Source organism: Meles meles, chromosome 13, assembly GCF_922984935.1.
Source record: "Meles meles chromosome 13, mMelMel3.1 paternal haplotype, whole genome shotgun sequence".
In the NCBI taxonomy this organism is placed as follows: Eukaryota; Metazoa; Chordata; class Mammalia; order Carnivora; family Mustelidae; genus Meles; species Meles meles.
Genome location: NC_060078.1, coordinates 56,615,001 through 56,627,154, shown reverse-complemented (window position 1 = coordinate 56,627,154; position 12,154 = coordinate 56,615,001). Strand labels below are relative to the sequence as shown.

The 12,154-nt window shown below is 43.8% G+C and overlaps 1 protein-coding gene across 14 annotated transcripts in view; it reads right to left on the bottom strand.

The window, feature by feature from the left end:
- Nucleotides 1–1,234: 1,234 nt before the first annotated feature.
- Nucleotides 1,235–12,154, bottom strand: part of LCOR (ligand dependent nuclear receptor corepressor) — a 142,723-nt gene continuing 131,803 nt past the window's right edge. For all 14 annotated transcript variants that reach the window (XM_046027060.1, XM_046027061.1, XM_046027067.1 and 11 more), the window contains one exon: nucleotides 1,235–12,154. This exon is cut by the window's right edge and continues 4,231 nt beyond it. In XM_046027060.1, the coding sequence (XP_045883016.1) occupies nucleotides 12,065–12,154 (90 nt within the window). In that variant the 3' untranslated portion in view covers nucleotides 1,235–12,064.

Below are 12,154 nucleotides of genomic sequence, written 5' to 3'. Positions count from 1 at the left end.
TGCTCTTGGGAGTTTTGTAGGATCCATGATATAAGCGTCTAGGGGAGACCCAGCCCTGGTAGTCAGGCGGGGCAAGGCCCCTACCACCAAGGGAACCCAGCTGGCCCTCCTCTGTTGCCACAACTACAGAATGATTTCCCACTAGATTGTAATGATGGTTGCCCAATCATACCTTAACAGCACGTGATCACCTTGAAAGTGGGCAGTGATGGTTAACAGCAGTGCCTGCAAAGCAATTAGCCATTTGGGATGCAATGTAATGACCTGGATATAGGAGAGAAAATGGGTTAAAATACGGTTGTAAGCTCAAGTGTCTGGACAGTGGGCTAAGTCAGTCAATCAGCTACATGCCCGTCTGGCCCATTGTTTGTATCACTTCTGATAAAGAGACCTATTTCCCGACTGTTAAAGAAAAAAGGGACTGTGGTGACCTTCAAGGCACACTTTCCAATCTACTGAACTCCAGCGGATCTTACCACGCACTAACTTTACCAGATCTTCACTATCATTTTCTAAAAGAGAAGACAGAAACCAAAATTTTATGTCAACACTCATAGTGTATAATTTTTTAAACACTAGGCTAAATAAAACACACCTGTGAGCCACCAGTTTACAACCTCTGAGTTAAAGTGAAGTAAGGAGCAAATTTAATAGGTCAAAGGAAATCCCCAGCCAAGGAAATGGCCATAGCGGGGCTTGGCTGGGGAGTGGAAGCAACAAAAAGAATGAATGACCATGCTTCCAACTAACATTGCCTAGTTTTCCTGAGATCGGCGCTAATGCGTCCCTATTGTCCCGATGCCCTGCGTTCTTGAGAGAGAATTCTCCCGATGGCCCCTCACCCCCAGCCAGTCAGCCTGCACCTCCGAGATACAGTCTAGTTATTCTACCATAGGATCAATACGGGAGGAAAAGAAGTCTCTTTTAATAATGAAAAGTCCTAACATGGGACAAGATGTCTCTCCTAATCCAGACTGAGAGGTAGCCTGATTGTCAACTGCAGGGTTATGTTTCGGATATAGTTCTCCATGTCAGTGGCCACCGTCCTCTAACTTATTAATGAAATCATGGCTGATTTCACAGGAATCACAGGCCCCCTGGATGCTTACATGGACCCTGCTCAAGCAGAACTGAAAGAACACAGTGGAACAGGTCACAAGGCTAGGAAATGCAAGAATTTCCTGCCAGCTTTCTGCCAGGCCCCAACATGGACTCTAGGGAATGGGGGTAGCCCTCCTCGGGGGCTGTACGAATCACCCCCAAATTTAACAGTGGCTTACCTGGTTCAGCTGCTCTCTGCTGCTGGGATGAAGCACAGGCAACTTTCCAAGTCTGCGGTGGGAATTCCCAAGGATTCGTCCATGGTGTTCTCTTGCCCCCGAAGTTAGGCATACCTCACAAAATGGCCACAGATCTACCAAACAGTGCTCCTTTAAGTCCTGACACTGTGGTTGAGGCAAAAGTATAAAGAAGTACTGCTTTTTGTTCCTTCTGGCAACTTCTCAACTTCGCCAGAGGCTGCAAGTGGAATACCGAGCTTCCATGCATTCTGCTCCCTCTCCAGTAACTACACAAACACACTTTAATATCAAAGAAGTTTAATACGCTGCAATAAAATAAGCGCCTAGAAAAAGCTCATGGAATAGATGTCAATGTTAGAGAAATCCCTCCCACACATCCTCTAGTTCCATACCCCATCCCTCAAACCCAAACAAGAAAATCTGAAACAACAAAGGAAATCCTTCCAAGTTTGGATTTCAGTGAGGGCCCCTTTACCAGTAACAAGAACACAGTTTCCTATATGGCCTAATAGGAAAGTAAAACACAGAAGCACAAAAAATCCACAGATTCCAATATTTAAGAGACGTGGTACATATTCAAAGTTAAAATAACTCCAACTTTTATAGCTATACATATTGTTTTAAAGCAACTTAATATATTTTTAAATTTCATATATACACTCTCAAAGGTTCTTCAGGTGAGGTATGTAAACATTGTCTAATGAAAAATTTTCAATGTTTCAAACCAACAAATTCACAGCATACATTGAATTTTCATCCATTAAAGACACAGTATTTTCCTACACTCACTAACATCATGGAAATCCAGGCCCAAGAGATACATGCTGATCATCCAGATTACCATTTGCAGAATTTCTCAATTCACTGCTTTTGGAAAGACCACCTTCGCATAGGTTAGGAGCACACACTTGGTACTGGACAGGGGCTAGGCCCTCCGGAGACTCTCTCCTTGGGCATCTGGATCACTGGCTAAGACTCACAAGACAGCAAAAAGGAGCACATCTGAACAACTATAAGATTGACCTTGGCAATGACAACACTGGGAGGAACCAGAAAGACCTTAAAGGAACGGTAGAGATTCATCTTAGAGCTCCCTGGATCCATAGCCGGATCAGCAGCCCCTGCCCTAATCTCATTCTGAAGGGTCGTGGCCTATAAAGAATAAAAACCCAACACGGCACCTGAGCTTCAGTTAAATTGCATGGGCCTCCTATGCCCCCCTGGCCCCTGAAAGGCATTGACTCTAGCCTGAAGTAGGACCCTGGGCTGTGCTTTTCATACAGGTTGGGGGTGAATTTCTTAGTATCATAATGCATATGGGGAAATAATGCCATGAGTTCACAAAGATGACCAGTGCCTCCACATAGGCACTGGCCAGTGACCTTGGAGGAGCTCAATTTTGAAAACTACTTGTTCCCTGAGGGTAAACAGCAGGCTTCTATTGAGATTAAGTGAGGCTAATAAGGGGATTATTTATTACAAGGTAATAATACTTGGGGAGCCTCAGGCCATAGTTCTATTTTACTCCCACATAATCTACAATGCCCCCTCCCCGCCCTCCCACCACCACAAGTAGTCACCTTCCCAATGACACAATATAGGTCAGTTTCTTTCCTCTTGCTTGCTTTCAGGCTCAGCAATGGAAAGTTTTATCCTAACGCACCCACTTCAATCTAAAAAAACACTAGTGAAAAATTCCAAACACCATCATAAATACAAAAGAGAAGACATATCCCAAAAGCCTAAAAAACTACATTATTCTATTCATGGTTATTTGGGTGTGGGGTATTTTTCATAAAGTTTAGGACGGTCACAGGAGAGGCTGCTAAACAGCTCAGAAAGCTGTGGAACTGGACACGCTGGAAGCCATGGAAGAGGGACTGCCTGCCTCGCTCAGCTCTAAAGGGTTTTTACCCCAGACATTTCAAACCCAGGCACAGAGGAGGACCCCAGGAAATGGGTTTAGTCTTCAAAGGCAGGGCAGATAGACTCAAAGGACTTTTAGCTGGCAATTTAAATTCCTAATATAAAAAATTCTTATGTTTACAGCCAAATGAGCTTTGCCTCAACTAGATTCTAGAAGCCCTACAAATTCATGGAAAAATGATCATTTTTCAGTCCATGCCCGAATTTTGATGTGTCTGGTGCTGGCAGATTTCTCATCCATTGCTAGAGTTGTATGACATGAAGAAGCGTGCAGACAAACAGAAGCAACAATTTCAAGTATAGCCACCTCTCTGGCAAAGGCAAGAGGTCTTAGCAAGAGCTGTTCTACCCCCACCCTATCCTCTGAGACAAGGGCCAACGCAGAGCCCAGAATACATGTTATTTCCTAGGATCTTATTGCTTATGCGCAACACATCAGAAAGAACACCTGGAAATCTGCTCTGCAGATCTGGGAACTGACCAATTTATCCTATATATTATATATGCACATATATGTGTATATATAATATATATAACATATAACATAACCAGAGGAGAAGAGGGGGCAGTTAAAGCTTGGATTGATGTAGCATTACAGATCAAATGCCCCAAACAGCTCTCAACCTGCTGGTTTCTGTTCTTTCTCCATGTGTGAACTGTGTTATGAAAGTAAGTCCACTGCTCAAAATATATCCTTCTACAAATACTACAGTGCAGACCAACACCACTCAGAACGTGAATCTGTATACAGCACACATAATAAATATTTTTTAAAAACTATTTACAACATTACTTCTTGTGAACATTAGATGAGAGCAAAATCTATTTCCTCCTGCAAAGGTTAAAAAAGTGTTGACTGTTTAGTTCAGTGCTAAATTCCCTGGCACCTAGTTACCCTTTCACATTTCATCTTAAAATCAGATTTGCTTACAAATAGTCACTTAGAAAAAACATTCTCCAGCATTACTGTTCAAGTGTCCTCCTCATTTGTTAGAAAAAAGAGAGGCCATTAGAAAACATGCAAATTACAATTCAATTGGAGGACAAAACCCCCCCTTGTGTCCAGTCCCAAGCACTCTGCCATCCCAGAGCCTTGGTTCTCAGTCCAGCCACTGGGCGGAACGAGAATCATGACTCGGACAGAGGTGCCCAGGAATGGGGCACAGGGAAGAGGAACATGATCATAAAGCCATCAGTTCCTTTACATCTAGGGGTGTTGTGAATCGCAGAGCAAGACTCCTGAGAAGTAAAAGCTGCACGCATCTTAGGACAGACGGTCTCATTCTGTAACACAGGTTACGGGTGGGACTGGCCCACGTCTGCACAGATGCTTGCTGAGACAGGGAGGAGGAGGAGGAAGAGGAGAAGAGTTGAGGTGCCCGTGAGTGCTGCCAAGGTGCAGAAGGAAACACGCTTATCTCCCATGGTTAATGAATGTGAATAGGTGTGTGTCTTTCACAAACATGAGAAAGACTAAAACCTATCTTAATGCTTTCTTTAGGCAGCCAGTGGTTTCTCCATATCCCACAGGTATGGGTTTGGATTTCCTTGGGGTTACAACTAAGGCTCATTTCCCTCTACAGGCTGTTGGACAGTCGGAAGATATTAACTGTATGCAAAACGTGGGCTGCTTGAGGCGAGCCCTGGTGCCATACCTGGCACAGCCATACCGGTGTGGGAGACCCACTTTGTTCTGGGATGGGATGACAGTGGAGGGAAGCACTCAGGCTCCCAATCCACATTGCATATGCCCAAACAGAGGGAAGGTTTCAAGGCTGCACCCTCTGCCTTCACGATGTTGTTTGGGGGTTTAATGGATGAGTATGGTAATTGGGGAAGATGAGTGGCTAGAAAGAACACTTTTTTGGAAAGCCCTTTTGACAGTTAATTTTTTGTTGTTAAAATAAATATTTTCTATAGAAGCATTTGAACAGGAAAATATCACTATTTACACAGTGAAATAAATTCCATGGTGGTGTGTACAACTATGTATTATATAACATATTTGAAACCATAGTCCATATCACAGTCTCCTAGAACACTGGTGAAACTAATAGCCTTAAGCTACAGCAGCTCTAAAACGAATCCCTATCTGTGGTATAAATATACAAAATTATGCGGATCTTGTCTGTAGAGCATCTTTCCCACACACGACCTCCCATATACTACATACAGTTTCAGCAGCAAGAAGCATGAAGTGCAGATTGTAGAAAACAAGTGGGCTGAAAAAGCTGATAAGCTGAAGAGCATCCGGACCCAATGGCTAAATTCTAGAAGGAAAATAGAGTTACGGGGAGAAAAGATGCTTCTAGCATGACATGTCTGTGGTCAATGACATGCTCAGGAGATGGGAGACCGTCTCCAAGAAGATACCTCCTGGAAGGGGGCTGGGTGGCCTAAGCAGAAGAGGGAAGAGGTGAGGTGTCTAGGACAGCTCCCCCAAACGAGCCGAGCTAGGCTGGAGGGCTCTGAGCTGCTGGTGTGCCAACCAGGGCCATCAACATGCTGGTGTTTCTAGGAGAGCTGAGAATAGCTGGGCTGGATTCAAGGTTCAAACAGGCCCAGGCCGGCCAGTTATATTCACAAATAGTGACCAAAGCTTGGGGAGCGAGCTTGCAAATATACTGTACACGGAAAAGAAAAGGAGAGCACTAGGGGGTGAAAGGAGCCCACCAGGGCTGGCCAGGAGAGGCCTATTTCGCTTCAGGTCCATTACTAAATTTGTTGCCACAGAGGAAGACTTAAAAGACATTGTACTTCTAGTTTTAACTACTTATCCTACTAGACGAGATCATGATTCAACAAATATTCAATCAACAAAGGGGAATATTTTCTTTTTCTTTAGTGCACAAGCATTACTCAGAAGTAACGTGCAATAACGGCTGTGTGCCGAGACAGCGTAGCAAGATGCCCTCCCGTCCGAAAGGACAGAAATGGTGTAAGGCTGGAATGCAGGGAAAATGTTTGTGCCTAACTGCACAACTGACCTCGAATGATACACTATAAGGGCCAGGAAACCTTTTTTGTAAATAGCCAGGTGGTGGATATTTTATGTTTTAGGCTGTGTCAGCTACACAGTAGGTCCCGGTTATTTATTTTCTTTTAATACAATCCTTTTTTTTTTTTTTAAAAAAAAAAGGTAAAATGCATTCCTCCAACCTCTGGTATATTATAAAACCACAAGCACCTGTTTTTTGCTGCTGTTGTTGGCTGTTTCATGGGAAACCTGTTTTTTTCACGTACCTTGCCTACTGCTGAGTACCTTGTGTGACATGGACTGGTCTCAGGCAGGGGAGAAAGCCTCTGTGTGTCACTGTGCTTGCCAGCTGGGCATAACCACACAGCTGCCCCGCTGAACACCAAAGCCAAGGATGTCTCCTGAGCACCGAGCAGTACACCACCAGTGCTCTGGGAAAAGGAAGATCAGGCAGACGGGAGGTAATGGAAGGAACTGACCAGCGCTGGCTCAATTCCAAGAGCAAAAGCATAAGCAAGCATACCGTCTGCAGAAGTGCCCCAGGTGGTCCTCTGGGACCCCCGGCACAACATGGCAAAGCCCAAAGTCGGAAGCAGCATCAGAGAGCTCTGGGTTTCTGCCTGAGTATGACTTAATATCATTAAAGGAGAGAGGTCAGACCTTCAAGTCTTCCAATCTGTCCACTGTAGAACAAGCAGTTTGTTCTGACATTTCAAGGGATGAACTGTATTGAAGGTTGCCTCAAAAGGCTTTCCACAATTCTGCTTGTTTTAAATACAATAATCTTTTTATTTTCATTTCTTCCCTGAAAAAGGATTTGGGAGCAAGCTGGGGGAAGAATGCTCACCGCTGGGGATGTGATGACTGCCTTCCCAATGAGATATACACAGACACGATTTCATACTTGTAGGAAAAAATTCCAGCATTTCAGGGGACATCAAGCCATAAGAAAACAAAAATTAATAGCTGAGAAGTCAAAATAATAATTAACTGTTTCAAAATAATTGAAATCATCACTGTTCTGGGGCCATTGACAGAAATTTTTTCACTAACACGACATTCAGCTTCATTTGCAGAACAGTATAGAAGCTTATCCTTGACTTGTTGGGGAGAGGAAAGACCAATAGCTTGGAGGCCGACTGGATTTTATCCAAAGACACAATGGACAACTTCGCAGTCACACTCAGGTTCTAATGTGCTCCAATTTCCTATTCTTTCCTAAAAGCATGTTCAAAGCAAGCCCCTATTTTTTTATTTGTTGGCTTGTCTTTAATGAAGTTATTTTGAAGAGTATGTGACTAAAAAAAGTATCAGTACTGATACATTTTTATTTTCCTAGAAGTTGGTCAAAAACATTACATAATGAATACTTTGGGTTAGTGACTGCACTTTGTTTTCCTTCTGTGGAAAGGCTTTTTCCATATTTTCCCTAAACATGGGGCTCAGAAAACTGAGTCTCCAACTAAAGTATTCTCAACTAATTTTGAAAACAAACAAAACCCCCCCTCAAAAACCCCCAAATCTTGGCTTGTCTGAGTAACACTCAAGATGTGAAGCCAGAGTCAGGTCTAAGATAAGGACAAGAGTGAAATGAGAGGCCTGGGCTGCACGGAGAACTCTGAAGCCCTCCTTGCCTGTGAGGCCTAACTCTGGAGGCTGCCGGAGGCCTCACTGTGGGCGGCTTAGAGAAGGCAGATGTGAGGCTGCGGTAGCTCAAGTGTTAGGAGACGTATTCAGTGTGCTGTAACAACACACCGTGTCTCTTCTGCAGCAAGGAGAAAGAAAGAAATCTAAAAGGAAGAACAAAACTGAGGGAAGATAAGGAGGAAAAAGAAGAAAAGAAGGACGGGGAGGCAAAAGAAAGGAGATCAACCATGCAAAGTTTATTCTTGAGAAAGGATTATTTTCTTAAACAAGGAGGGTCGACAAATTTTTTCTGAAAAGCCCAGACAGTAAATCTTTCCAGCTTTGCAGGCCATATGGTCTCTGTTGTAGATACTCAGCTGTGCTGGAAAGCAGCTATGAAAGATACATAAACAAATGGGCATGGCTATGTTCCAATAAACTTTTATTTACAAAAGAGCAACCAGCCCATATTCTGCAGACCCTTGATAGGGTGTCTGTAAAAAAGATGGCTTGTGTGGGCTGACGACAGGAAACCAAAAGGAACAGGGGTGGTTCCTGGACCCAGCACCCTGGGAAATTCCAAAACAGTCCCAGGTGTGGTGACAAGCCACCAGACTCACGGATGGTGATGTCTGCATTGTGTTGCATGCTGTCCTTTCCTACTTAGCTCTCAGGTCCTTCAATCAGCAAGACGCCGCCCAGAGAGGAAAGTAACAGCTACAGCCCTTACTACACACTCCATCACAAGGCAGGAAAGAGACCAAACTTCAGTTCAAAGCAACTGTCCACTAATATCTACATGAACAGTGAGAAGCGCACAGAGGAGCCCGTCAGGAGCACATCTGTGAAGGGATGTGACATGCACCTCTCCTATCCATCCTACCGCAAGAACCAAACCCACAGCCCAAGATTATTGTTTTCGGAGAAGGCTTGTGTAGAAATCTTTACTGAAATATAGATGTGACAGAACTGGCCTACCTATGGTACCCACGGATCTAGCAACTGCAGATTGACAGACAGCAGTGACGTTCCTGTGCAGGAAGCCTTAAGAGCAGAATAAAGGGTGGCTGCCTCCCTGTGTGCTGTAGCTTGCTTGGGGTCTGAGGGAGTGCTGTGGTGAGGCTCTGGGCCCTGACTAGGGACAGTCTGCATGTTATCCTCCCAGACCCAGGGAGCCTTAGGGGCCAGGAAGTGGGAGCCAGAAGATGAGGTCTCCCAAAGAGAGCCCAGCTCTGGGGAGCTAAGGTAGAGCTTCCGAGACTGCTTCTCTGGAGCTCTCCCAGAAGCTCAGAGGTAATACCAGTGTTCTCTGATCAGCAACTTCAGCTCTGGGGCTGGGTCAGTCACGGTGCTAGCCCCAGGAGCAGAATTCTTCTGTGATTTGGAATCTGGAATGTGGGACAGACTGCCTTTGCATCTGGCGGCCAGCCATACTGTGACAACAGCTATAAAGAGGACGTCTCTGCAAGACAGGTAAAACCAGGGGAGACTTGAGTCAGCTGCAGGTCTGGCTTGGAGGTGTCTAGGAGCAGCTAGACAGCATTGGCTGTAAGTGTAAAAGGGCATTTCAGAGCCAGCCCTCAAGTTCACTTTTTTCCCCCTTCTTCTATTAGCAAAATTAACTGAATCAGCAAAAATGAGATTCAACAAATACAAAAATACCTCTAAACTTTTAAGTGTTCTAATTATGTAGAATCTCAGTCTATTAAAGTGTTGTTACTACTGTAAAATGTTAAGTTGATTTTAAAGATGACCACTGCAATGTATATATAAAAAAAATGCATACACATTGATACCTTTTCTCAACTGCTACCTAAGATGACAGAAAAGGTTATTATCTTAAAGCAAGCTTTTTAAAATGAAAAAGAACTTAGGAAGGTAATGGAATGCGTTATAAGCCTGAAACTGGACGGCTTGCACCCGCTCCCTGCCTCACACCTCTCCCTAACCTCATCCAAGCGGCGCTACAAGGCATCTGCGTGCCGCTAAGGGGGCACCTGGAGTCGGCACATGTGGCCTCGGCAAACCTCAGCTGTTTAAGTCACCGTTAAAAACAGGATCCAGTGACGACTATATGAGAATATTTTTTAAAAACTTCAAAACCACTTTTCAAAGATTAACCGAACCTACTCAAAACATACTAATGCTTCTGTGCAACTTAATGCTGAGAAAGGGCTGCCCAACATACACACTCAGCAGTTTCATTCATATAGGTAGCTCTTGAATGGCCAAAGTCAAAGATATGAAAACGAAAAAAAGACACTCAGGGGATAGAGGAGACATAAAGGGAAAGAAAGTCAAGGCTTCCTTAAAGATAGTCTATGAAATTCAACACAATTCTCAATTTCCCATGAATCGAACGTTTCTCTCCAGTCCTATCCAGTCAGCAGAAGTTCTCATTATATACAGCAAATCTTTAACAGAATGGGTAGAAGCCCTGTTTTATCATGATTTGATGGAACTATGCATGAAAAAAGTCCATCTGGGTTTACCTAAACAGATCTGAACAATCTAAATGGAAACATTTTAGTAAAAAGGACAGAGGAGCCCCTGTCCATACAAGCCTACTTCTGTGACAGAGCACAGCAGAGAAGCCGGTTGGAGCTCTCACAACCAAGCCTGTTTTGCAGAGTGGCCCAGTGGAAATGCTGAGTGCACACTGCGTTGTAATGGAGCAATGTTACAGGCACCAAGGTAAAACCAATGCAACCACCTCAGGCGTCACTCGGGAAAGGCAAACAACATTAGTTACAAACACTGCAGCTCTCACCTTTGAGCCAAGGAACAGAACCTGCCGTGAGAGAGGCAAGAGTGATACTCCAAGCGTTAAGTACCAGTACGGTGCTCATCAGTCAGAAAGCTAACACCCACTCAAAACACGTACATTCACATTGGGACAAGCCAAATGAACATCAGCTCCAGGTAGGAGGAGGGATGTGGGCCCCGCTCTGAGATGCTGAGCTGCTTCCTCCAACTGCGAGGTTGTTCTGACCTTCACGTGACTCTGTGCTGTTTAGACCTTTCTGAGTCTGGCGCCAAACTGGTTTTGCGGATACTCATGTAGAGACCCTGGGCCACATTTAAACCATTTGGCCTGTGCTACTTACATAGCTCATGAACACCCTGGCACACTGCATGGGGAAGAAAGAATTTTACTGTACTGGGGCTGGGAGATATCTGTGGCTGATAACCACAGGCAAATGCACCCAAATGTACATGCACACACAAACTCCTAAACTTTTCTATTACTGGAAATAACAACTTGGCTTTCTTTGAATATGGAAATATTCAGGGTAAGAAAGAAGATTATAACAGTCACTCTTCTAATTGTCAAGTTATAGTTACAAGATGAAAAAAAAAAAAATCCTACATTTCCCCCCCCCGAAGTCAGATGAAAGCCTTATTCGAATGCCAGCAAGCTTGCAAGGCCAAAAATGAAAAGGATGGTAAGAATCAGTAATGTAAATCACCTGGGGGATGTAAATAATTTTTAGAGGTCCTAACTCAATAGTAACACCTCGTGACACATCTTTTGTCCCATGGGTGCATCATTTAGAATACATTTTTCTAAATGACATAAAGTCAAAAGTGGGAGGAGTAACCAATAATGAATCTGATTTTTTTAAAAAGGAGTAACAGAAATACTCATCTTTCATAATAATTATAAATTCCCTCTGTAATCTCCACATACCATAAAAATGATTTGGTTTAGCTTTCGAATATCATTTAAACAAACAAACAAGACAGAGAGGGAAGTTCACTGCTCGGGGTTTGCAAAGAGGAGCATCTGCTCATGGACAGACGCTGCAGGGCGGCTGCTGAAAAGCTACTTTTCTGTGCATGATGGTGATCTTCTCGGCTACAAGTGCTTGTGCATCAAGTATAAAATACAAGCCTTTATCACATAGATCAGCTTTTTAGCTTTTGTAAATTTAAAAACAAAAAGGATAAATAAGGCACTGTACTTTTAAAAACTAAAACTGCTTGGTTCCAAGTTTAAAACCCAAGGAACAACCAGAATATAATATATAACTTCCCTTACTCAGCCTCAGAGAAAGACTCTGCAAGTTCCCTTCTCCATCTGAGATGCATTTTCTGGCATCTTCAGTTGTGGTGTTCTCCGTTAACTGCAGCTTTGAAAGGCTGGATAAGCTTATAAAAGCAGAGTTAGTTAATGCACAATGCAGGGTTACTTCTGCAGGACAGCTTTAACTCGTGGCTGCCAGCCTTCCCATCACTTTGCATCCAGCCGTCTCCGTTTGCTGTGGGAAGAGTCCAGCTTTGCCTTCAGTTTTCGCTTTCTCTGGGCTGCACTGCTCTCCGG